At 35.4% G+C, this 27,183-nt stretch overlaps 2 protein-coding genes across 3 annotated transcripts; one reads left to right on the plus strand and one right to left on the minus strand.

Annotated features, from left to right (window-relative positions):
- The first annotated feature begins 1,101 nt into the window (after nt 1-1,101).
- On the plus strand, nt 1,102-14,015 carry LOC113715688 (probable xyloglucan endotransglucosylase/hydrolase protein 28). The gene is made up of 4 exons (XM_027239974.2): nt 1,102-1,472; nt 1,575-1,675; nt 11,864-12,072; nt 13,149-14,015. The coding sequence occupies exons 1-4, from the start codon at nt 1,292-1,294 to the stop codon at nt 13,657-13,659; spliced, it is 1,002 nt and encodes a 333-aa protein (XP_027095775.1). The 5' UTR covers nt 1,102-1,291; the 3' UTR covers nt 13,660-14,015.
- Nucleotides 14,016-15,050: 1,035 nt separating this feature from the next.
- Nucleotides 15,051-23,318, minus strand: LOC113716837 (anthranilate synthase beta subunit 2, chloroplastic-like). Of its 2 annotated transcripts, none has more exons than XM_027241329.2 (10): nt 23,189-23,318; nt 22,817-22,963; nt 22,546-22,700; nt 20,619-20,990; nt 20,457-20,527; nt 20,033-20,070; nt 19,816-19,926; nt 18,886-18,985; nt 17,803-17,938; nt 15,051-15,468 (listed from the first exon to the last, which is right to left on the minus strand). In XM_027241329.2, the coding sequence occupies exons 4-10, from the start codon at nt 20,898-20,900 to the stop codon at nt 15,364-15,366; spliced, it is 843 nt and encodes a 280-aa protein (XP_027097130.1). In that variant the 5' UTR covers nt 20,901-20,990; nt 22,546-22,700; nt 22,817-22,963; nt 23,189-23,318; the 3' UTR covers nt 15,051-15,363. The 2 variants fall into 2 exon arrangements, with proteins under 2 accessions (XP_027097130.1, XP_071926651.1); XM_072070550.1 differs by lacking the exon at nt 23,189-23,318 and adding an exon at nt 21,717-21,777 and having other exon boundaries at nt 22,817-23,149.
- Between the last annotated feature and the right edge of the window lie 3,865 nt (nt 23,319-27,183).

Consider the following 27,183-nt stretch of genomic DNA (forward strand, 5'->3'; position numbering starts at 1 on the left):
TTTTATTATGATAAGTGATTAGATTTAATTCACTCATGAGACCTCACTCTAATGCCTAATGGCACACACAACATGACTACACTGTTCCTAAAGCAAAAAACTAGTAATTAGTGGTTCAATTTACTGTTACTCACTAAATTCTAGTTAACTTTTTTTAATCATGTGTATTTATTTATTTAGTCGTAAATACTAAATACTAACCAAACAAGGATGAATCCTTCTCACTTAAGTATAGTTTTTTCACGTAACAATATGAATTCATATTATTCTACCCAGCATAAGAACAACATAAGAACCTATATGCAATATATGTACACGTACAAACATAACAAATGGGTCTATTTAGTTAGACACTTGCTAAGATGTAGTTCAGGTGTTAAATTTTTAAAAAATAAAAATAATTAGAAAAAGTGTGTAAATATAAAGAATTATTATTATTATTATTATGTACATTCACACAATAAGCTAAGTGTGATTTAAGTATGCTAACGACGGTCTATTGGACATTCATTACAAAAATCCATCTAAAAAGTATTGAAACATTTCACGTAAACTTATTGAAATTTGTCTCACCACAAAAGTTTTTAAAAAAATCAATGTTACATAAAAACACGTGCGACTATGATTTATTGCCACAAAATCACTTTTTAACTTCCTCTATTTCGACTAAAAATTAATTAGAAAAATTTTTAAAATGAACATCTTTTGCAATGTGGCATACGTAGATAAAAAGATAATTAAAGAATAAAAATAATTAAAAAATATGTTTGTGATGTCAAAATATCTTTCTTTCAAGTAACTCTAAATCCAAATGCATGTCCATTTGTTTGTCCAACTTATGAATTGATTTTTACCAAGTACACAGTAGTTAGTAAGTCCCAAATTAAAAAATTAGCAAAGCACTTTTCACTAAATAAATAATACTAATGTAAAATACTACTAAAACATCTCTATTTTCTCAACTGAAATTTTGTCTATGCTTTTGAACAGTTCACAAGTATCACCTTTCAGTCTCAGCACCCAATAAAATCACCCGCTGTTGTCTCCCATGTCATTAGCCTTGTCACTCTTCTCTTTCTCTTCACTTCCATAGAGATTGAGACTCTGTTTTCACTCCTTTTCAGTCACTCTTCATATCATCTCCTCTCTCTCACATTTGCTTCCTCAGTACGACTCTTTTACACACACATCACACACTGAACACCCCAAGAAACACCTGGAACGATTTCACTTATACAGACAAACTGATCACAGAAAAGCTCTTTATATATATGAAAAAAAGGACAAAAGAATGGTGAATTTTCATCTGGGATTTTTTGCATTAACCACCTTCATTGTTTTGGTTTGTGGGGCTTCGAAAAACCTTCCGATTCTTTCATTTGATGAAGGGTACTCTCAGCTTTTTGGTGATGATAATCTTATGGTCGTTAAAGATGGAAAATCAGTTCATCTTACTTTAGATGAAAGAACAGGTCAATTCTTCTTAATTGTTTTATTGGATTTCTAAGAAATGGTTCTGTGGCTTTCCTTTGACCTTTTTCCCCCTTTGTTGCACTGGTTTGTTGTGATTACAGGTTCTGGATTTGTGTCACAAGACATTTATTCACAGGGATTCTTCAGTGCTTCTATTAAGCTTCCAGCAGATTACACGGCTGGCGTTGTTGTAGCATTTTATGTAAGTTTTTCCTTGATCAAGCTGAAGAATCCCACATAACCTTGTGATCAAGGGTACAACTTTAGAGACTCACCCTCTTAGACTCTCGTCATGGTTCATCCTTCTCATTCTTATAAAGAAAATAAAATAAAAAGAAGCCCAGATTGGATTTTCTTGATCATATTTTCTCCATGGAGTTTCTTGATTTTCATAATTTTACTGAAAATTTTTCAATTTTTGGGATTATAAATTGAAAAACCGTTCAAAACGTCCCTCACACTTTGCAAAATAACTTTTTTCATCCCTCACTTTTAAAAATGTAATTTTACGTCCCTTACAAATTTACATTGGTCAAATTTGAACCCTACTTAGGTTTCCGACTAGTTTTTGGTCGGAATTCACCACGTGCCTTGCACGTGATCATACTTTAAGGGCAAAATTGTCAAATCAAATTTTATATAATTCCCTCACATTTCATAAAATAAATTTTTTCGTCCCTTATATTTCATAAAATGAAAATTTTCATCTTCACATTTTTCAAAATGAATTTTTTCATCTTTTATTGATCATGTGTGTGAATAATATTTTTTAAATTCATATATATATTTATTTGATTTCACCTAAACAATACGAATAGCATGTGAAATCAAATAGAGATATATTACATACTATTCGTACTGCGTAAGTGAAATCAAATAGATATATACATGAGTTTAAAAAAAATTGTTAGTTTTTCGCTTATATTCATTTTCTTTTACTCGAAATTTGAAAATAAAGAAAACATTTAATCCTAAATATTATCGAGTGTTTATATCGAATTAAATTTGGATAGAAAAACTAAACAAAAGAAAAGTATGACAAAAAGAAATAAGCGATTGGCACTTTCAAATTTTAAAACAATCACAAGACAAGTAATTCAAGTGTTGGTTTTAAAAATGTCGAATAGAAATTTCAGATTTAAACTGAAATTTATTAGCACAATTATAGAATTCAAGTTAGGACTCATTAATTAGATGACCTTATTATACATCTCAATAAATAAATTATTACCAAAAGAGAAAGGTCACAAATATTGAATAGGTTCAAATGGTGAAATCATATAAATATATACATGGGTTTCAAACAAAATTATTAGTTTTAAACCCCTATATATATTTATTGAATTACATGTGTACAACTACAATTAGCATGTTTAGATGAAATCCAATAGAGATAAATTACATGTTATTCATACTGTTCAGATAAAATCAAATAGATATATACGTGGATTTATAGAAAAAAAGCTATTCGTACAAATGATCAATGAGGGATAAAAAAATTTCATTTTGAAAAATGTAAGAGATGGAAAAATTCATTTTTTGAAATGTGAGAAACGAAACAATTCATTTTGTAAAATGTTAGGGTCGAAAAAATTTATTTTGTGAAATGTGAGGGACTATGAATCAGATTATGTAAAAATTTGATTTGACAATTTTGTCCTTAAAAAATGATCACATGCAACTCACGTGGTGGATTCCGGTCAAAAACTAGTCGGAAACCTAAGTAGGGACCAAATTTGGTCAATGTGAATTTATAAGGGACGTAAAATTACACTTTTAAAAGTGAGGGACGAAAAAAGTCATCTTGTAAAATGTGAGGAACGTTTTGAACGATTTTTCCATTATAAATTATATGCAATTTTTTTTTTCCAAAGAGGCAAGGTCTTTTTCTAATTTTCCTTTTGGGTTAATCACATTTTGTCCCCTTAAAAAATACCCAATTTTTCAGTTTACCCCCTAACATTTAATTTTGCTCACTTAACCCCCTTCAGGACAAAATTGCCCTTGCATTATTTTGACTTTTCATTTACCTTGTTTTCCTTTCTTTTATTTCTTTTTCTCTTTCTTCTTTATTTAATTTTTCCTCTTTCCCACAAAAATCTTCGCCTTAATGATTGAAATTAAAAAAGAAGAATTGCAGAGATCTATCTTCTCATTAAATGATTAAAAAAGATATTCAAATCACTTTTCTAAAATACAATTTTTTTTAGCCTTTCAATTCTTTTAATTTTGAATTTTCCTCTTTCCTTTCTAGTTTCTAATTTTATTCTCAAGAAAATATCATAAGATGAAATTGTTTTTGACAGGTGCCGAACTTGTGCAATAATAAATACCTACTCGAGAAAAATACAGATTTTGTATATAGCGGTGAGTAGGGTCGAATCCACAGGGACTGGGGATAATTCGTTTCTTCTAGAGTCCAAAGTATGGGGGGTTTTGGATTAAATGCTAACTAAATAAATTAACTGCAGAAAATAATTAATTAAAAGAAATGATTGGGGAAACTCTAGCCAAGGGTACACATCAGAAATGGTTCATGCACTGATCATTGATGCAGAAATAATTCCAACATTTAGCAGTAGATTAGTTATAGTTGTCATGCACGCGATAAACAACCAACCCTTCCTTAATTTCTCGATAGCTAAGGTACGACCGTTAGCTATTTCTCTAACCCAAAAATAACCCTAGGTACGACCGTAAGATTTAATTTCTAGATTGCATTAATAATTAGAAAGACCCAATCCTAACCAACAAACACGCTACGAGGGTTTGTTTAAATTAGATCATATGCTCCCCTGACATAAACCCAATTACGCCAGTTGCTACTGAGGTAGAGATAACGAACAATTACGGATTCAATTACCCCTATTTAGCAAAAATAGCCTATATGAATAATTAATTATTGCGCACTAATCAATCATACACAAGGCCATAGCAATTAAAATCAAGGAACATATAAATACCAATAAATGAAGAAAATAATTAAAACAGATTCGATCTCACAGTAATTGTCGAACCAAATCGTCAGTTGTCCCCTTGACTAGAAAAGCTTAACCACGCCTCATGAGAAAATCTCCCCGTTGGAGAATATTGTCGAACACCTGGCGTGTGTCAGAGGCCAGTCTAAGGAAAGAAAGAAAAGAAACTAAAACTAAACTAAAACTAGAGATGTCCCTGCTACTCTACGTTATCCCTATTTAAGCAACACGAGGAAGATGACTAAAGGCTATCTAGGTGGTCCCCACACATGTGGACAAAGCCCTCCAAGTACTTCTTGTTCCAAGTCTCTTTCCCGTAGCTTTCTTTTAAGAGCCCAAATGACTAGATGCTTTCCACTAGCTTGTGGTCCCCCACCAATTCAAGGGCCCAAGAATTGAAGCCCTTAGAAGTCTCCCTATTCCCATAAAAGTCCCTCCTTTTTGGTAATTTTCTGCTTTGTTCCTGAAATTAAACTCCAATACCAAATATAAGTAAATATTAATAATTAAAACAATATTTGGCAAGAATAAAAGGGGAAATTAATAATAAAATTACTAACAATTAACACCCTATCAATTCCCCCCACACCTAAATCATGCTTGCCCTCAAGCATGGGAACAACAATTGAACACCAAAATTTGACCATGGCTGTTACTCCAACTACCGTATTGCCAAGACACCAAGAAAATCATATATCAAGCGACACAGGTCAAGATCCAAGAAAAATCACCCCGGTTAGCATCTAAACTACCAACTCCTCCAATTTAAAGCAAACTAATCTAAGGAAAAGGAATGGTTGCTCACATTTATCAGTAAATGGTCCAGCTATTAACCAAAATCTCGACATTAAGATCACAAACCGGCAAGCTGAATTATTCACATACTAACACAATCTTTATTTTATTTTTTTCCTTTTCGTTTTGTTTTTGTTTCTTTTCCTTTTTTTTTTCTTTTTGAATAACAAAAGACTCAGTCTATAACCCTTAGAACCTTTTGACGCGAACTCCAACATTTGATAGATGGAGAAGCCCGGTTACTCAGCTCCAATTGCTACGGGACCACGCACTCATAATAACTACTACCTTTTGACGCGAGAATCGACACTTTAGGTGAAGATTTCCGGTTACTCAGTAGTAACTACTAGCGGAGTACAGTCAATTCTTATTTATATCCATATAGCACGATATCTAAAAATAACACAAAAATAACAGCAGCAAGCCTCAAATTTCCAGACATGGAGAACTAAAATTAATAATTGGACCAATTCACACGATTAATGCCAACAATCATTCCCTATGCCTAGAAAAGTTAACCAAAAATAGGAAAAGTTAAGCAATCATTGATATTCACCAAAGAGATATTCCTGAACTCAACCACACCAACTTGATACCCTTTTATTATATAAAAACTTGGCAATAGCAGAATTAGAGGCAACAATCCAACATCAAAACTTGGTATTCATATGAAGACTGACCACTAGAAAAAGAAAAGAAAATAAACGAAAAAGAGATGCATATCAAACTTAAAACAAAGGAAAAACACCTAAAAATCGAAAATTGGAAATACTAGCACCCAAACTGATCCCCCCACACCTAAATCACACATTGCCCTCAATGTGATAAATAAATAGTAATAGCAAGGCGAAGGGCAACGGGACTTCCCTGAAGTCGTCAAAATAGGGGCGGATCGGGCGAGAACTGAGTAGCAAGACCTGCATGGTGCATAAATGCTGCCAAATTCTGCGCCATGTGAGGTTCTAGGTGTCCAGACCTAGAAGATGACCATGGCCTCACCATTGGTTCTAAAGATCACTCCACTTGACAAGAGACAACAATGGCCAACAAATAATGGAAACAGGAAATTCAAAGCAATAAGAATTGAAAAGCCAACCCAACGAATAAAATGCACAATTCAACCACCCAGAGGTCATACAAATACCCCCAACACTTATAGCAAATGCAATCAATAAGTACTTATGGACCCCATGTAGTCAAATTCAGAATTAAGGTCGTCCAAAGTGCAACAACTGCTCCAAATACCCCAAGCAAGTCAATTAAAGGCAACTGACTTCAACAAGCAAATGCAAACTGCACATTCATGCCCCAATTCAACAAATAAACGCAGAAAAGTAGCCACAATACTAGAGCACAGCTCCCAATAATGCAACAGAATAGCAACTCGAACAAACTAGGAACTGTGCTAGTGTCTTAATAAATCAACAACTTTCAGCAATTAGACACAATCGGACCCAATATCGTAACAACTGTCTCCAATTGGACAGTCAATTACCCACTTCAACCTGCTAAAATTAGCAATTGACCCAAGAAAATGGCAACTCCAGCAACAACAGTTCAGAAGTTGGACAGAAACAACTCAACCACAAATGCCCAGTAGTCGATTAGGCAACCAATAACACAGGAGTAACAAATATTATGTAAACTACCCTCACCAGTACCACTGGTGCATGCATAAGGAAAATTGAAATCAAATGGCCAACCCAAGACATGTGATAACGCCAAACACACCACTCAGTACCACTGAATGGCAGAGGGTAACACGGGACCCAATTGACACGTAACTCCCAAATTACCCCCAACAATTTCCAAACAAATAAACTGGCACGAAAGTCATCAAATTTATCCCCCAGATGCGACAGAAATCTCAAGTAGTCAAAACCCAATAAGCACAGGTATCTCCCAATTCAAAAAGGTAATGCACAATAAATGGCCCACCAAATTAGCAATGTAAAGTCCTGAGCAATTTACGCCCAACAATTCAATCAATACCAAAAAAAACTGCCCCAAACAATGTAACAGTTACACTCCACGGGCAAGGGATGTCCAACCAATTTCACTCGAGCAAACTATAAGCAGTGCTAGTGTCTAAACAAATCAGCAAATTTCAGCAATTAGACACAATTCCACCCAAAATCTCAACAAATGTCCCCAATCGGACAGTCAATTACATATGTCAACCCACTAAAACGCCAATGACCACAGAAATTGGCAACTCCAGCAAACTGTCCAATGTGAATATAGCAATTTGAACCACTCGGCAAACTGTCCCCAATAATTCAATTTAGTTCACCCACAATCGATAAGTAATGAAAATGGTAACCACATAAATTATGCCCCACAGATGATGGCAATTAAAACAATTAGAGAGCAGCAAAGTAGACTTCGGTGAATTGCAAGGGTTACCCATGCAAGCGAGATAGTAAAATCGATATTAAGGGTTGGGAAGACTAAATACCGACACCTGGACGCCTACAAGAAGCGATGGCGCAGCGAAGGAGAGGCGGCGACCTTGGGGTTGCGCGAGGTGGGTGGTGCTTGATGGTAGCAGCGGCGCATGAGTGGAGCTAAGTGGAGAGGCTGAGGATGGCAGTCTCGCGGCTGTGGGCTCGCGAGGTGGGGCGGACAACAGCGAAAGGTGGCTGAGCGGCGAAGTGGAGATGAGCTCGTCGTGGGCTGGACGATCGCCGTTGCGGGAGAGGAAGAAGGAGCGCTGGCGGCGTTGGACATGGCAAGGCAGAGGAGAGAGGGAGAGCTGGTGAAGGTTGAGCGAGCTGGTGGAGGCGCGCGGCAGGGAGATGGGGGACAGCAGCGGCGGCGGCGGAGCTAGACGTGCGGCAATAGAGGAAGAGCCGGGAGCTGCTGCAGAGGTGGGAGCGAACTGGAGGGAGGCGCAGCGTCTGAGAAAGCGGCGGCGCAATGGTCGCGCTTGGGCGTGCGGCTGTGCGAGATTGTGGCAGGGAGAGAGAGCAGAGGAAGCAGGGGCGGCGGCGTTGACCAGGGAGGTGGGCGAAGAAGAAAGGAAAAGAGGAAGAGGGACAGCTGCGGGGAAGAAGGAAGAAAGAAAAAGAAAGAAAGAAAAAAGAAGAAAAGAAAAAAAAGAAAAAGAAAAGAGAAAAAGAAAAAGAGAGAAAAAGAAAAGAGGAAAAAAAAATAGTTTTTTTTTTTCAAATTTTTTTCCTGAATTTGAAATTCCAAAATTTGAATTTTTGAAGAAAAAGAAGAATGCCTTTTGAATTTTTGAATTTTCTCAATGTGAAATTTTGAAACTTTTTTTTTTTTTTCATGTTTTGGGTCGTCAAACACCGCGTGGGCATGCCAAGATTACAAAACATCCACTGACCTCAAGAGACCCAAACACCGCGTGGGCACGCCAAGATTGGTGTTTGTCCTCTGATCTCAGGAGACCTAAACACCGCGTGGGCACGCCAAGATTTCACTTCCTGATCACAGTGGAGAAAAATATCAAGACCAACTACTATCCAAATGAGAAACAACAGAACGAAAGAATTGAACAACTAAAAATAATAAAACCAATATTTGGGTTGCCTCCCAAAAAGCGCCCTTCTTTAATGTCTTTGGCTAGACATTGTTATGTCTTGTTCATGGAGGATAAAATCTTGTGGCTCGCTTCAATGCTTCATCTTCAATATGATCCTGGTAACCCTCATAGATGGAGTAATCTTTGAGCACACGAGCTACGGGCTTCCATGGACTAGTAAATGGTGCTAAACAAGTCAACGATAATTTGCATTCTCCATTCACTCCTCCATCACATGCATTCTTCGGTTCAAGATATTTTTCCATTGCCACTCTTAACTTATTCCTGTCATGAAATTTCAAATTTTCTGGTATAATAAAATCAATTTCAGTAACAGGAATTGAAGAATAGGAGTCAGGAAAATATTGATTAAGGAGTGGAGAAGATGTCACCGCATTTGGAGATTGTTCACTGGATTCATTCACTTGAATGGGTTGCGGTTGGGGTTCCATTTCTTCATTTTCGGCTTCTTTTTCAACTGCATCTGTAGATTTTTCATTTTTACACTCTTGCATCTCCTCATCACTAGTCAAGCAAATTGCACTCTCATTTTCTTCAAAATCAACAATGATTTCCGAGGACAATTCTTCCATTTGAGAAGCCAATCGATTCATTTTGGATATCAATAGACATAGTTGATCTGCCAGATAACTCATTGGATCCTTCATCATCTCATTCCTCATTTGTGTCTCCTGTTGGAATCGGTATGTATTAATAAATAATTCACCCAATTCCTGAAAAGACATACCTGACAAGGACGATGGTTGTTGAGACTCTTGCTGTTGAAAATCCATTGGCCCGGTCGCATAATCAAAATTGGAATTATCCCACCATCCTTGATCATACCCGTTTGAATAAGGGTCATACTGCATTTGATATTGAGGTGAAAAATCTCCAAAAGTATCAATTGGAGCACTTAGATTATCTTGAAATGCGGGGCATGTGTCAGTTGAATAACATGAGTCAAAATAAGTTCCACAATTTGCACTATCCCATTGATCATTAGGAAACACATGAGTCTCATAACCCCATTCAGGAACAAAGTCCAGTCTATCATCAAAATATGGAATGTTAGCAGCCATAAACTATATTAAAAAAAAAGAGAAAAATAAATAAAAAAAAATGAAGACAAGATGAACTGAAAAAGAAACAAATTAATCAGGCACCAGTCCCCGGCAACGGCGCCAAAAATTGACAGGTGCCGAACCTGTGCAATAATAAATACCTACTCGAGAAAAATACAGATTTTGTATATAGCGGTGAGTAGGGTCGAATCCACAGGGACTGGGGATAATTCGTTTCTTCTAGAGTCCAAAGTATGGGGGGTTTTGGATTAAATGCTAACTAAATAAATTAACTGCAGAAAATAATTAATTAAAAGAAATGATTGGGGAAACTCTAGCCAAGGGTACACATCAGAAATGGTTCATGCACTGATCATTGATGCAGAAATAATTCCAACATTTAGCAGTAGATTAGTTATAGTTGTCATGCACGCGATAAACAACCAACCCTTCCTTAATTTCTCGATAGCTAAGGTACGACCGTTAGCTATTTCTCTAACCCAAAAATAACCCTAGGTACGACCGTAAGATTTAATTTCTAGATTGCATTAATAATTAGAAAGGCCCAATCCTAACCAACAAACACGCTACGAGAGTTTGTTTAAATTAGATCATATGCTCCCCTGACATAAATCTAATTACGCCAGTTGCTACTGAGGTAGAGATAACGAACAATTACGGATTCAATTACCCCTATTTAGCAAAAATAGCCTATATGAATAATTAATTATTGCGCACTAATCAATCATACACAAGGCCATAGCAATTAAAATCAAGGAACATATAAATACCAATAAATGAAGAAAATAATTAAAACAGATTCGATCTCACAGTAATTGTCGAACCAAATCGTCAGTTGTCCCCTTGACTAGAAAAGCTTAACCACGCCTCATGAGAAAATCTCCCCGTTGGAGAATATTGTCGAACACCTGGCGTGTGTCAGAGGCCAGTCTAAGGAAAGAAAGAAAAGAAACTAAAACTAAACTAAAACTAGAGATGTCCCTGCTACTCTACGTTATCCCTATTTAAGCAACAAGAGGAAGATGACTAAAGGCTATCTAGGTGGTCCCCACACATGTGGACAAAGCCCTCCAAGTACTTCTTGTTCCAAGTCTCCTTCCCGTAGCTTTCTTTTAAGAGCCCAAATGACTAGATGCTTTCCACTAGCTTGTGGTCCCCCACCAATTCAAGGGCCCAAGAATTGAATCTCTTAGAAGTCTCCCTATTCCCATAAAAGTCCCTCCTTTTTGGTAATTTTCTGCTTTGTTCCTGAAATTAAACTCCAATACCAAATATAAGTAAATATTAATAATTAAAACAATATTTGGCAAGAATAAAAGGGGAAATTAATAATAAAATTACTAACAATTAACACCCTATCAGTTTTCCTTTCTTTTATTTCTTTTTCTCTTTCTTCTCTCTTTCATCCTTTCCAATAGAAATTCCATTTCAACGAAAATTTTTGTTTTGAGTTTGTAATTGCAAATTTCTAGGTGAAGGTTTAAAAGGCATCAAAAATTAATTTTGATTTTTTGTATGATGCCATGTGTCACAAATTTCAATTGATGATTATTAATCAGGTCACAATTTCATCTTAAGATATTTTCTTGGGAATAAAATGAGAAACTAGAAAGGAAAGTGGAAAACCCAAAATTAAAAGAATTGAATGGCTAAAAAAATTGTATTTTAAGAAAGTGATTTGAATATTTTTTTAATCATTTAATGAGAAGATAGATCTCTACAATTTCTCTTTTTTAATTTCAATCATTAAGGTAAAAATTTTTGTGAGAAAGAGGAAGAATAAAGAAGAAAGAGAAAAAGAAATAAAAGAAAGGAAAACAAGGTAAATGAAAAGTCAAAATAATGCAAGGGCAATTTTGTCCTAAAGGGGGTTAAGTGAGCAAATTAAAAGTTAGGGGGTAAACTGAAAATAGGGTATTTTTTAAGGAATAAAATGTGATTAACTCTTTCCTTTTTAATGCTAGAATTGTGTTTTTTTTGGTGGATGACAGATGTCAAATGGTGACATGTTTCAAAAGAACCATGATGAGGTGGATTTTGAGTTCTTGGGGAACATAAGGGGTAAAGACTGGAGGATGCAGACAAATATTTATGGAAATGGTAGCACAAACGCTGGCAGAGAAGAAAGATATGGGCTTTGGTTTGATCCTTCGGAAGATTTCCATCAGTACAGTATCCTCTGGACTGAGAATCAGATTATGTAAGAATCCCAAAATCTAAGATTCCTGCATTATTTGTTTCCTTCTTGTCCTCTGAATTTTGCTATTTTTGGTTGCATACTTTGCTCTGTAACAGCTTTTACTTGACTGATTCTTTGATGGAGGCGTTCTATGTGCTCTGATGTTCTGATTTTACTGTTTTTGGGGTTTCTGCTGTGATGTCTCAATCTATATTTATAGCCTTTCCTTTCTTGGAAATGCTATGGGGATCCTTTCCATGTTTATTTCCTGTTCTGAAGATGTTATGATAAGTCTTAATTTGACCATATTTCTTATTTTCGTTACCAAGAATAGTAAATGAGAAGTAATGATCCTCCTGTAAAGGAATTTTATGCTCTCTGTTATCAATACTTAATTGTATGCAGTTACTGAGTCAGCAACCTGATCAAAGTGAGAATGACAATTATGTAACCATAAGTTTCCCATCTGTACTTGAATATTGTTGATCTGCATTTGGGATCCTATATTGTGGAGTTTTTAGTATTCTTACCGATATTATATTTTCACTTGATGACTACACTATGTCACGAACAGTCTAATTTCACTATTATGGCTGTTTTGCGAACAAAATTTTGTCTGTTTTTTGTTTGAGGATTCTAGCAGTTATTTCTTGTATTTTTGGAATACTATCCTGATTTTCCATTGTTGTTACATATTTGCACGCCCTGTACCATGCAATGCAATTTGCAGATTTCAAGGTTTTCTTCCCTTTTCCTAGTAGTTTCATGTTTTACTTGCTTATTTAAGAGCTTTTTGGACATATTGAGGTCAACAGAAGTGGCATTATATGGCCAATACAGCTTGTCTTCAAGAAAAATTCAAATAAAATCAGAAACATCCCCAGATACATTACAGAGAAGTTTTTACCGTGCACCAGGCACTTAAATTTTTTTTTTTTTAACTCTTGCCCCACATCAAAGATGAGCCTGCAGCTGCAAGCAAGCAATGAGACCACGCTTGTTGGATTTGTTCTGGCTAATGTACATTTATGGTGTCTTTTCATCAAGACTTTGATCCTGTTTTGCTTGTTTTGGTATCTCATTTTCTTTTGTTGCAGCTTTTATGTTGATAATGTCCCCATAAGAGAGTTCAAAAGGACAGCAACAATGGGTGGGGACTTCCCTTCCAAGCCTATGTCATTGTATGCAACAATATGGGATGGTTCCGATTGGGCTACAAATGGAGGAAAATTCAGAATCAATTACAAATATGCCCCATACATTGCAAAATTCTCCGACCTCGTGCTCCATGGCTGTGCAGTTGATCCTACTGAGCAGGCAACAAAGTGTGACATTGCTCCAAAACATGATTCAATCCCTACTGGTATCACACCTGAACAAAGAATTAGAATGCAGAACTTCAGGAAGAAGCATATGCAATACTCATACTGCTACGACCGTGCTCGATATACGGTCCCTCCAGCTGAATGTGTCCTAGATGCTAAGGAAGCCGAGGGCCTCCGTGCATTCGACCCCGTTACTTTCCAAGGAGTTCACCGTCACCGGGGTAAGCGGCACCACCGGAGCAGATCATCATCATCAAGTCAGGGAGAGGCATCCTCTACATAAGAATGAATGTGTTGTGGATGTTGTTATATCCTACATTTGTACTGTCACACCTTTTCTGAGTCTTGATTAATGTTCTTTCCCTGTGCATACCACCCCAAGAAACCAAAAAAAAAAAAAAGGATGAGAAGATAAAATGAGAAGTCCACAGATTGTTTTACAGAGGGTGATAAGATTTTTATACTAGCCATTGATCATCAAGGGGCATGTATATATTTCATACCTTGAGGTTCCCAGCCATGTCCTTGTTGATGTATTATTGTCTGCAGCTATGTATTATAATTCCCATTGTCATATGTTCCAATAAACATATTTAATAGATGGAGTTATTATTATATAGAAACTTGTGGTGGGGTTAATGCCTTGATGGAGGTATAGGATTCCAATTTTTAAAGGGGTATTGTTTATGGGGAAAAAAATGATATGTATCCATGAAAGTACAGTAGAATGTTTGTATTATAAGCATGATTCTTTGTGTATGATAATCCAAAATATAAAAGCCCATTTGGTCTGTTTAGCCATTGAATTCTAGGCTCTGTCATATGGTCTGAGGACAATTTTTCTGATGTGGTAAATATTGGAATCCGATGAATCAGGGATTGTGACAGCTGAAGCTGCGGAGACAAATGGTAAGTGCCTTGGGAAAAGTTTCACAAAGGGACGGTTAACTGAACTTTTGGAAATTGCACTTCCGTCCTTCAACTTCAAAATGCTGCAACTTGATCCTTACTCGGGTGCATGCGGTCCATCTATTTCCTCTTTGGTCCTTACAGCATGAAAAATTTTGCACTCTCAAGTGCATGCGGTCCATCTATTACCTCTTGATTTTAGATATTTCCTAATATAATTTTACAATTTAGGTCTCTCTAACAAGTGTTTATTGAACACTCTTAAAATACATTTCAGATGTTAGATTTTTAGAAAATTAAAATTAATTAGAAAAAGTGTATAAATGCAAGGAAATTAATTAGAAAAGGTATATAAATAAAAGCGAAGATAGTAATTGTTAACGTGTGTATAAATAATAAGATTGAATGAAATATAAGTGTGTTAAGTATTGCTTATTAGACATCTATTAAAAAAACCCTTACTTTTTAAATAGTTAAACTTGAAACCCCCCCCCCCTCCCCCCTCTCTTTTTCCCCCAACCAATGCACATTTTGCACCCATAGCCATTAGACAAACTATTGAAGACATTCTAAAAATATTTGGTACCATGAATGTAATAATGGAAAAACTCAAGATCTAGTAGCATAAACTAATTAATATGCAATGTATAAATTAAAAGGGCAGGTTAAATATTAAAAAATATTAAAAAAGAACACTTATGTGAGTCTCGGTTTTACTCTATTTTCTGGTATTGCATTGCAAATTTGTAAAATCATAACTAGCTCTATCACAAAAGTCAGTCATGCATTGCCAGAACTTGAAAAACAATTGCCATTTTCTATATACACAACATAAAAAAAAAAAAAAACAGAAAAAACAGTCCTAACTCCTAACAATATTACACAAGGCGTTTTAGCCTTGTAGAAAAGTATGCAGCAGCAATTCTATATCCACACAGTGTTAAAAGAGTAGGAGAGCCCAGTGAGGTTTTTTAAATTCTATTCCAAAAAGAAAACAAACAAATAACTTGCAATATCTAGTCTTGAGAATTTATGAATTCCCTGAACATGATGCTTTGACAAGATTAATTATAACTGTTCATTCCTCAGATTCAGCTTCCTTTCTCTCAATCATCTTGATGAAATTACGAACTATTGTTTTGCCTTCATCTGTTATGATGCTCTCTGGGTGGAACTGCACTCCCTGCATCATGAAGTAAGCAAAACATCAGGTTGAACAGTAAAACAAGATAAAAATCTTGTAAGAGATGCAAATCTGATGAAAAATTAAAAGAGAAGCTTATCCTCTAGATTCAGTGTCTTGACAGACAACATGAACTTCTGTACTTTCAAGCATAACAAACCTATTAAAAGAACCTCCACAGGAATGAACTCCTACACATCTCTGACTACTATAACCAAGAAAGTTAACTAACTCAGAAAATACGAAAAAGTTGACCATCCTGAGGCCTAGTCTCGCCTAGTCGGTTACCTTTATTTAATGGATCATACTTTTAACTGCAATTTTTAGCATCATACCTTTAACAACCCTGATGAGATGCGTTATGCACGGGATACATCTAACAGGAACCTAACATTATGGAAGGTAGTCAATTCTGCAGAATGTTCATCTTCTAAAGTTGAAATGCTTTTTTTACCACATTATACGCTAATGTAATTATATAACCAGAAGTTCACTTTTGCCTTTTCAGACAAAAGCAAAACGTGAAGTTGATCATGTTAAATCCCAATATAGCATAACTTTCACTTTAGCCCTTAACATTTACTTTCTTTCACTTATCACCTTTGATTGTTAGTCAATAACAACAATGCCAATATTATAAAATCAATACAAATATTATAAAATCAAAGCAATATTATAAAATTATCCAACCGATTTTATCTTCCTTTACGACTCACATTCCTTTGACTTTTTTTTTTCCCTCAAAAGACAAGTGCTTTCCAAAAAAGACGAAAATTTTTAAGTAGTTTAACTTGCTCAAATGGCCTTCAGAAACACTAGCACATCCTTGAAACAGCACCATTCATGGGTTGTTTTGATGGAAGTACCTTGAAAATCTTGTTCATCATTGACAGAATAGAATTCAGGGTTGACAGAAAACTGAATCATCTGATTACTGAAAATCTCCTAAAAGTTCCAAGATGACAAACATGACACCATCTTTTTGAGGATTAAATGAATACAACTGCAACTCTTTCCTTATTCATTGCCTCAGGACACATAATGTAGGATTTGACTTTAAAATATTGTTCACGGCCTGAGTAAGCAGAGTATCCTTCCCCATTTTCTTTTTCCCACCTGATCTACCTAGCTATTTCTCTCAATTTACCCAACACAGAATACATGCACACATACAAAACCAGACGAATACGATAACCAAAAAAAAAAAAAAAAAAAAAACTCTAAATCTTACAAGTACCCAAACCCACGTGTGTGAAAGATAAAAATAAATGCATGCAATCTGCCGTATGGGGAGAATCAGATGTCCTGAAGGCATTTACCACAAAGCCACAGTGCAGGAAGAGGAGAAGAAGGATGATGGCAGTGCAGGAAAGAAAGACGTTACAAAAGATCTGTAGCAATGTTTTCTCGGGGGGGGGGGGGGAAGAGACTTGCAACAGAGAAAGGGACAGGAGGAGATTTGCATTTGAATAATTAAAAATATAAAAAAGAATATTGAAGAGAAGAAAAATAAGGAATTGCTAAAGGTCAAGGATTTTTACGAAATCAGACATTTGCAATCAGGTCAGGTCAAATATGTCTTTTGGGGTCCTTTGAAAGCACATCACTTAGCAAAATGAAAAGATCAAATTCAGCCAGTGAGCTCTAAAATAATTTGCCAGGTAGCCAGGAGCCAGCTTCTTGAACAAAGTTGTTAAAAAGATCAATTGCAATGAAGGCTTTCCTCTCTAACTTTTACAAGTGGTGGCTGCATCAATATGTTCGATAAATTCGAAACGTTAGAGCCAGTTCTGATTCTTACTTCCCATTCCTCAGAGAGGTAGGGTATCCAAGTTTTGGAAATTCACTTACCTTTTATTAATAGGATCTTCTACTATTCTCCTCTAAAATCAATATATAATTAAACTATCCAGCATCAGATTTAAAATCAGTTTCCAACAAAAAGAAATAATGGAATAACAGAACTTGTATCGCTCTAATACCCCGTGGCCACGGCAAACTGGTAAACGAACTTCTATAGATATTCCACTAAGTTACTTAGCTGAGAAGTACATTGGAGATCTTATATTTATAGTCCCATCAACTTGAAGTTTCCAACTCCAACGTCTTACTAATTTTAATTATTTAATATAGTCCATTATGGTTCCTAATTTTTAAAATTCAAACATGCACAGATTAAACCTGTTGAATTTGATGGACCATTTGTGGGAGTTGGGTCAAAAGAATGCCTCTCCGCTGCATGCACAATACATCTTTATCCCAATGTGTGAATGTTTCATGCATGAGATGTGTTCTTGGAACATGTTTAGGAAGGCTGGGAAGTAAACTCCTTACCTGGAGATGCTTATATATTTTGTGACGAGCAGCCATAATGAGTCCATCTTCCGTCCAAGCAGTTATCTCAAGTTTGTCACTAGGAAAACTTTCCTTGTCAATCACAAGGCTGTGGTATCTACCAGCAGTAAAAGGGCTGCAACATAAACACAAATCCAGGTATCAGCATATACAGGATCCAGGATGGTGCCAAAACAAAACATAGTCATATGCAAAGATCACACATTAAGTAATTACAGTCTTCATCTTTGAGATAAATCAAGCCGAGAGCAAATCCCTTTTAGACGACGACCTGAGAAACTATTATCATCTCACACAGCAAGCTTGCTAAAGTAGCCAACTTCATGCAATTTACATTACTCCCATTTGACTCTCTAATGCCATGCATGCTAAGATTTAAAGAAGATTCTGGATGTTTGACTCTTAAACAAGACAATTTGGACCAAGAATGATTGTAGGTTCCCTTCAAGATTTTGCTTCTATCCAACAAATTGTCGTTTTGTGTCTGTGAGCACAAGAATGCTAAATGAGCAGCTTGAAGTCAATGACAACATGAATACCAAGTTGCAAGGTCAAACTGCAAAAAGATAACCATGCAGCTGCTAAATAACACACCCATCAACGAGTCATCAGTTTCTATTGTTCCAGTTTAGTCCATAGTATGAATTAGGCCAACAATAATAATTGACTATCCTCTGCATATAAAGCTTGCAACATGTTTCACTATATTATTTCTCAGACTGGTAAGTGTAGCTGGTGCAAAGCATCTATATGGGACTTCACTAGTCTATATTTTGGTATCAGAAAAAGCTTTCTGCAAGGAGCATTCCTAGTTGTTCATTAAAAGGTGGGCCTAGAGTCATAACGTGAATCTTAAGGGCAAAGATCAAGAATTGAATCAAGCTCTAATGCATCACATCAATAGTAATGGAAAAACTCTGATACTTCCAGATATTCAGGATTAAATGCTTTAACAATTGCATATTAACATGACAGGGACCATTATTGACAATAAACAAGCTCCAAACATGCAGAAATTGGTTCAAGAGCACTTATGTGCATGTCATAAACAAAACAACTCACTTGGATAAGCCGGCTAACAAACCCTCTTCTTCACCCTCATTATGGTACACAAGAGAACTTTTTCCATGCATCACACCAAAAGGTGAGCGCACGATTTTCCCTGCTCATAAAACAAATTTTACCAGAGAATCCAAAGCAGCAGCGTAAGCTGAAACATGAATAAGAATAGCAAAACAGCCCCTCAAAATCCATTGTAGGCTTAAATAACAAATAAGAATTTACATGGCTACATTTTTTGTGCAAGATACATAACATCGTTGAGTCAGATCCAAGTCCATTATAGTGGCCTCCATCCAATTCTTTCTCGTAGTACTGGTCCTTAATCCTTACTTTAATGTTAATGGGCCATGGAAAAGCTTTCAACATGAGAAGAAACTCACGAATTCCATGATGCTTGGCCTAGTCAGTGATTATATTACTTGTAAGAATAGCCTAGCATGTTGAATCTCAGAAAACTTACGGTTGTGTGTATTCTGACAAGTTCAATCTCACATGGATGACCCGAGGTGCTGATTTATTTGGTAAATAGAGTCTAATCAACTTGAATGAGTCCTGGCAAAGGTTTACTATCTGATTGGCCAGATCAAGAATGTACCAAATTCGTCAGGGGTTGCAAGCATCAAATTCACAATGCATGTACCACTATTATGACTTTGACTATGCCATCTTGACAGGTATCATGTAAGGATTTTGGAGAGAATTCTATCATATGACTGCAATAATTGTTTGGAGAATTCAAACAATGGATCCAAATATTTCATCTTGTTCAGTTGGACATGGATGGAACAAAGAAAAAAAAGTTACTGCGCCATCTCAATTTGTTTAGTACGAGATCAAAACCCTGCATTTTCTTAGCAGAAATTCTTCTGAACCAATGATAAACCATTCAAACACATTCTCTAGCAGTTTATTATAGGAACTGAAAGATACCTCCAAAAGCCTCCCCAATACACTGCAGCCCCATACACACGCCAAATAATGGTACATTTGGCCCCAGTTCCAATACTGTTTGCAATGATATTCCTGAATCTTGAGGTTCTCCTGTTATTGCAAAAAAATTAGCAATCATTATGATAGATAAGTTTCACTAGAGGAAAAAAAAAGATTCCAACAAAAATTTAAAAAATTGAATAAAAGTTAGTCTCACCAGGTCCTGGAGATATCAAAATCCCCCTTGGATTTTTCCTATAAAAATCATGAACAAAATAAAAGAATTACTTGGCCTTTTCTAAACAATTGATGTGATGTTTGCAAAATTTTTGCAAACAATGACCTCATCAAGAATACCCTTTCTGCATGAAATCACGCAACTACAGAGGGCCAGGTTAAATGTAAACATGCATGAAATGAGGGACTATTTGGTCATTACACAAAACTTACTGCAGTCCAAGGATCATTACATTGCAAAACAAAATAAAAAACCAGGAAATCAATAACGTCAAGTCAGACCTCATACACCTGAAAAGGGCAAACACCAATAGCAAAAGTACAACCACTCAGTTGTACCTTCTGTTTTTTCACTTAAACCTGGCATACAAGAATTTCTCCCAAAGAAACAAGATAAAGCTTACTTCTTTAATTCCTCCACCGTCAGCTCATCATTCCGGTAAACCTCCATTTTACACCCGAGCTCTCCCAAATACTTCAAAACAGAAACCCAGGAAAAAAAATTAGCAAATTGAGAAAATAAATCACAAAAAGAAAACCCAAAAATGCTAAAAAAATGGCCAGACCTGGCAAAGATTGTAAGTGAAGCTATCATAATTATCAATTACAATAATGGGATTTCCAGTAGGCTTTTTCGGAGCATCATTGTTGATGACATGGGCCACGCTGGATTTTTGCGAACACCACACCGTCCTAATCGATAGGGAAGTTTTGTTATCAACTGGGGTTTTGAATTGGATGAAAGATTGGCTTCCTTTAAATGGGCTGGTTTGGAAGCTGAGAAAAGAGGATGGAGATAGAAACACAGATTGTTTAATGGAGGAGGGATTTGCTGCAACGGAAGCCATTGACTGAAATGGCCGTTTTTTTCTAAGCTTTTGAGAGAAGGGTGCGGCAGCGGCGGGCAGCGGCGGAGGAGTTAGGAGTGACAGAGTCAGCTGAAATATGAAAGACAAATTTCCAGTTTTTAATTAGCAGTCTACTTCCGTCCTACCTCAGTTAAGCCAAAAGAGAAAAAGAAAAACAAGAATGCCAAAAAAAAAAAAAGAAAAGAAAGTGATGAGTGAATGCTAAATATCAATCTAGAACACTGATTTCAACTTTCAAGCAACATAAGAGGTAGCTTTTAACTTCAACGTCTAAAATCTAATTAGTGTCTATTCTTATGCCAAAAAAATTTAAAAAAAAAGTAGTTATCTAGTTTCTGCAATTCCAACTAAAAGTATAGACTAAAAGTAGCCATCCTGATTTCTGCATATCTCAGGAAGCAACAATGGAGTTACCAAAAGAGGTGCATCCCAAAATTTTCAGTAACTTTGACATTTCCTCAAACACATAGAAAGCAACAAAGGAAATCCATTAATTCAAATAAAAGAATTAAAGAAAAAGTCCCCAATAAAGCTCTTGCACGTGTTTTGCCTGAAATTTAACAAATAGATCACATGAAATTAAATTAGTAACTGCTTCCACATTGCTGGTCATTTACGCTTTTCCCTTTCTTCTTATACTTCAATGAATCTGTACATCAAAATTAGATAGCATTTACCCCAAAAATGCAATTCTGACTTTTAAAGGATGCATTTATGTAGCACAAGCAAATTTATCTTTAAAAAGTGAACATTTTAGTTTGCACCAAATTAGCCAGTTGCAGAACATTAACTTACTTGATTAAACAAAGATCACTCCAACCCTTGTTTTCAACCAACCTTCCCAACTTCTGCAACTCTGCCGGGGATCAGATGGAGAACCGGAGAAGACAGCAGGAATTGATTCAGAATATATAGGGAGTCAGGTTTGGACTCTTTGGACAAAGCATAGGAGAGGAGACTGGAAATTGGTGTATAGAGCTTGTACTCTCCAGTAGGAACTTACTTGGGGATTTCAGATGTGTCGTCGGCAATGGCGACAAAGATCGGCTGCGGCAAGAAGGTGGAAACAAAGCGACAGATTTTAGAAATTTAGGGCTGGAGTGGAGTGAAGTCCAGGGTGTCAAATTAGGAATTTGGCTTGGGATAACTAGGGATGGCAATGGGGCGGGGGAAGGATCACCCCCCGTCCCGCCCCCACCCCGTTTTTCTCGCGAGGAAAGAAATCAATTTATCATAAATGTTCATTTACGATAATACAATTGTAAATAACATTAAATAAAATTAAAACAAAGCCATGGTTGTTGGAACTGCTTATAAACGATATCATAGGACATGGAAAGAATTCTTGTTCCATTAGGCTCTCGTATTTACATTTTCATTGAGGCTTTTCACAAACATCTTATATGCACGCAAACAACTATCCTTTGTTTGATTAATTTCGAATTAAAGCTAAACCAAAAATTGTAACAGACTAACAGGATAAAAGGGGGACAAATCAGCAGTGAAATTTAAATACACAGAAAGGTTAAAAAAGTGAAAGCAAAAGTGGCCTGAATAAGAATAATCCACGAGTAAATGAGGGGAAAGAACGAAGAAAAAATAGCAAAATTTGGCAGTGAAATACCTTGAGCCTTTTCTCGTTTGAGGAAGCAGAGAATTAACGGAAAATCTGAGAAGTCGACGGAAAATCAGTGCTTTCCACAGAAATGCTCTTCTAACTTGCTACTAGACCAGAAATTCAGTTCACTTGCGATACCCAACAAAAACAGAGACAGAAACCTAGAACCAGAAACAGAGCCAGACGTCACAGACCCGTTCCCTCCTAATTATAAAAAATTTAAGCGCACAAGGAAAACAAAGACGAAGATATCAGCAAGAAAAAGATGAAGATTTACCTCCGATCACTTGCCGACGAAGATATCAGCTCGATCTGGGATTCTGGGCTGGGTAAAATTTTAGGAGGATTTAGACAGAGAGGATGGGTTTAGTTGAGTAGTTATTAGAACTGAGGGGAATGGGCGGCAATGGCTGCGAAGGAGGGACTGAGGGGATAATAATTAATGAGAGGTTTTGTTATTTTGTATATAGTCGAAGTCCATGACCGTGCCAAGGTAAATCACCAAAACAATATCACAAACAAAACATATGCATAATTAAACTCAGAAAGACAACGATCACATAAATTAAATGAAAAAAACGCATAACATATAACACGATTTTTGAATTTCAGTGTGTGGCTGTGTGAGAGAGAGAGCAACGAGGCTTACAGTTGCGCTAAAAAGAGACGTGCACGATTGCTGCTGCTGGTGCCGAGCCACGCCAACGCAGTGATTTTCAGCTCGGCGATCTGGAAATGAGGAGAGAGAATAGACTGCTCCGGGGTTTCTATTACGAAGAGTGTGTTTGGATTACGCATTATTTTCACCTTATTTGCACACACTGACTTACTTATATTATCAATACATTCTTCAATTACTTTTTTATATTATATACATCACATTAAAAAAGTGTCACAATATTTTTTTATAAAATTATCTCAAATAATTTACTATCCAAACACCCGAGTAAACGAAAAAAAAACCTCATGGACTATATACCTTGTTGCAATTTACCCCCAAAACTATATTTATAGGCACTTTGCCCCCTTTCATGATATTGTTGGACAAATTTACCCTTTTTATCTTAAGCATTGTTATTTTTCTTTTTTCCCTATCATTTTCTTTTTAAATTCTTTTTTTTTCTTTAAGCATTGTTTAAATAAGTATACTAAATTAGTTGAAACTTGTTTATTTCTTAATTTCATATGTCAATATTTATAAAAAAATTCTACGGAGTACAAGATTTTTTTTTTCAAAATGTTGAAGTCAATGTCATTCAAGAAATTGAACTATTCAAATATATAATAACAAAATAGAGATATGTAGTATCAATAACAAATAAAAAATGAATTATTGTTGTTGTTTAATCTTATCTTTTTGAAATAACAATTGTTATCTTTTCTTTTTTATATGATAAATAATATGTTACTTTTGTTATCAATAGTTGAGTAATTGTGAACTCTTAATTGGTTTATAAGTACTTAAATTGTTGAATTACTAAATTAATACACTTTACAATATAAGCTACATATATTTTGTAATAACAAAGAGTTTATGATAAATTATTAAGAATGAATTTAATAAATAAACAAATTAAAAAGTAGTTTTAAAAATATTAAAAATTTTGATGTAAGTCTTTTCGCAGCGAAGGGAAACATTGGCTAGTTCCACGAGAGAAAGAGAAAAAGAAAAAATAAAAGGAAAAAGAAAAGGGAAAAAATGAAAAAGCTAATAGAGAAAAAATAAAAAAATTTAAGATAATAGGGGTAATATTGTCCAACCATATCATTCAAAGGGGCAAAATGCCAATTATTATAGTTTAGGGGTAAACTGCAATTGGATATATAATTTATGAGATTTTTTACATTTAACCCTTTAATATATGAGAGTTAAAAGACAAAAGCCTAAAGGAACTTTGATGGGTTCGTTAGGTGTTGTAACTGGGCTGGTGAAGCTCACACAATACCAATGGCCCACTAGTAAGAGCATGACAAGATCAATCGGCTTGAGTTATCCCTGAAAGAGCACGTGAATTTTTTCAGTAATTTTAGGAGGTCGAGCACTTGAGTTTTTTCTATCTCTTTATTTCTTTCCTTTTTTTTGTCCCCTCCACCCTGAAAGAAGTCATATTTCTCAACACCATCCCCTCATGGGTACTCAATACTCATATGCATAATTAACATAGTACTCTAAGAAACTAGGATTGAGACTGTAGATAAAATAATTATAGATATAAATGACATAATATAAATATTTCAAAAATTGAACGTTTCAATAGTTGAAATAACTATGGTTATCAACTTAAATCTTAACTACGTAACTAGTCGTATTGGACATAATATATTATAAATCACAAACTTGACGAGTAAGGTAGTGTCAAATTTTGAGGCTTTTTTTTAACTATTAACGTTATCTAATGATAAGGATAACCAAATTATAGTATAAATCAAAATTTATTCTTAAAAGTAAGTGCTTTTTTTTATGCACTAATTAATCTTTGTAGAGTTTGAAATCATTAATCTTAATAGATATTAATTTACTATGAAAAGAAAAGATATACACAATATATTAGGAATTAAGTCTATCCAAATGGAGTTACTTATTATTGGCGAGACATGTAATATTCAATCGAAGAGTTTATAGTTGGCGCTTGGTTAATGGAAATTTAAAAATTTGTACTCTAAATTGAAATTTTGGATTTTAAACACTGGCGCCCGCATATTAAAATTTGGATTTTAGGGTGTTGGCGCCTTTTGTTTGATTTGTGAACATTCATTAGTGCATGTATATATAAACAGTTCCAGTTTAACGAAATGCAACAAGATTAAGTACCTTGACACACACAACAATCTATGATACATAAGTATTAAGTACCAATGCTCCTTGTTCCAGTTCATGGATAAACAAATTTGACACAAGTTAACTAAAACGAGTCCAATCAGCAATCTCTTGGTATATATATTTATAGGTATTTTGCCCTTACTATTATCTTAGTACAGCATTTGCAGTTTCACTAATTCATGTAACAACTCAACCCAATTTATATTGGTATTTGCTGTTAGCTCCTTCAGATGATAATAACCTTTGCTGGTTACCTCTCTCAACTGGGCTCATCCCACCTTCCAACGTAGAAGCAACCACGTAATCATCTACCAATTCTTTTATATTACCATGAGAATGGTTCCTGACACATTACTTTTGATGAAAGCATGAAGATCCGAATCCCCATTCAAACACATAAAGAGTTAGAAGCAAATTAATTTAGTTAAGTTATTCCCTTAGAAGTTGTGTCGTTTGATTAGTAGCATTAGTTAGGGTTTTAATAGTCAATTTAATTGTTGAAATATTCAGCCAAAATTTGTCTTCAAGAGGCCAAAACTTAGTTGGTGTTTTAGCCAAATAAGTGATTTCAAATCACATTAGGTTCTCAAATAAGTGATTCCAAATCGCATTAGATTTTCAAGTAAGTGATTCCAAATCACATTAAGTTTTCAAGTTATGTAAGGCTATAAATAACCTAACCACTTAAACGTTTAGAGGAAGTCAGAGTTTATAATAAAATTGTGAGTTTTATTCATTTCTCTCGTCCAAGAGAGCTTTGCTTGAATACTTGAGAGTTTTCTTAAGTTATTCAATTTGAACTTATCAATCAAGTATATACCTTAGTTGTGGCGTTCTTCTACCTTTAACATTGGTTCACTAAATCATTTGATTGTGGGGTTGAGATTCAATTCAAGGTTCGCAATCTAGGGTTTAGAAGGGTCAGTGTTTTTTTCCAAACTCCAATTTGATTTCTTCGTCTAGATCTGAGACTACATGGGATACGAGTTCAAACCTTCAGGTTGGTTCGTATCAGCTTAGTAATCAGAGCTAGTTGATGAATTCAAGTATATCTTGTTCGTGTCAAGTAAGTTTTCCTTGTGTCAGATCTAGTCGTGTAATCCTAGTAAAGTCGTTTAGGTTTTTTTCCTTGTTGTTCTTGTTGTTTCCATCATTATTTGTTGTCTGCATCCCCTAGTTGCTGTTCGTGTGTTTCCTTGCTGCTCAAATATCAATTGTTGGTTGCATCATGTCTTGTGATCTTGTTCTTGAGTCTTGAGTCTTGAAATCGCTTAGAGGGAAAAAAATCATACTGTTCATTAGCACTGTTCACAAATATTGTTCATCACTACTGTTCATGGCACTGTTCACCGAAAAAATTTTTCTAATCGTTGTTTTCTTGGAAATCTGAAGCTTAACCTAGTGTTTCTTGTCAATTGTGTTGTGTCTCGTGTTTCTTGAAGTTAATCCATGGCTAACCATTCTTGTTCTTGGAGATGTTCAAGTTCTTGAAATTTCTTGATAAGATAAGTTGAATTTTGTTGAATTTTTGGAAACTTTCTTGAAGTTTTTGGATGGACAATTAGGGTTTTTTGGATTCTTGAACAAAAGTTTCCAAATCTTGAAAATTATTGCAAAACCCTAGTTCCTATTTCTTGAACAAAGTAGCGGTTGATTCTTGTTTCTTGTTGTGGCTTGAATTCTTCTCCTTCAGTGTTTGATCTAAAATTGAAAAGAAAAGAAAGAAAGAGTTTTTGTGAAAAAAAAAAAGAAACAAGAAGTCGGATCACTTTTGGATTTAAACAAGAAAGAAATCTGATTTGGGAAACCAAGTTGACTTGGGA

Source organism: Coffea arabica, chromosome 11c, assembly GCF_036785885.1.
Source record: "Coffea arabica cultivar ET-39 chromosome 11c, Coffea Arabica ET-39 HiFi, whole genome shotgun sequence".
Classification (NCBI taxonomy): Eukaryota; Viridiplantae; Streptophyta; class Magnoliopsida; order Gentianales; family Rubiaceae; genus Coffea; species Coffea arabica.

Excerpts from the sequence above, each read along its gene's own strand:
- LOC113715688 (XM_027239974.2), top strand. The coding sequence starts at position 1,292 with ATGGTGAATTTTCATCTGGGATTTTTTGCATTAACCACCTTCATTGTT. Across the intron at positions 1,473-1,574 it reads TACTTTAGATGAAAGAACAG|GTTCTGGATTTGTGTCACAA; the intron begins GTCAATTCTTCT and ends TTGTGATTACAG. Across the intron at positions 1,676-11,863 it reads GCGTTGTTGTAGCATTTTAT|ATGTCAAATGGTGACATGTT; the intron begins GTAAGTTTTTCC and ends GGTGGATGACAG.
- LOC113716837 (XM_027241329.2), bottom strand. The coding sequence starts at position 20,900 with ATGGCTTCCGTTGCAGCAAATCCCTCCTCCATTAAACAATCTGTGTTT. Across the intron at positions 20,071-20,456 it reads ACGGTGGAGGAATTAAAGAA|GAAAAATCCAAGGGGGATTT; the intron begins GTAAGCTTTATC and ends TGATTTTTATAG. Across the intron at positions 17,939-18,885 it reads TTGTTAGCCGGCTTATCCAA|CCCTTTTACTGCTGGTAGAT; the intron begins GTGAGTTGTTTT and ends TTTATGTTGCAG.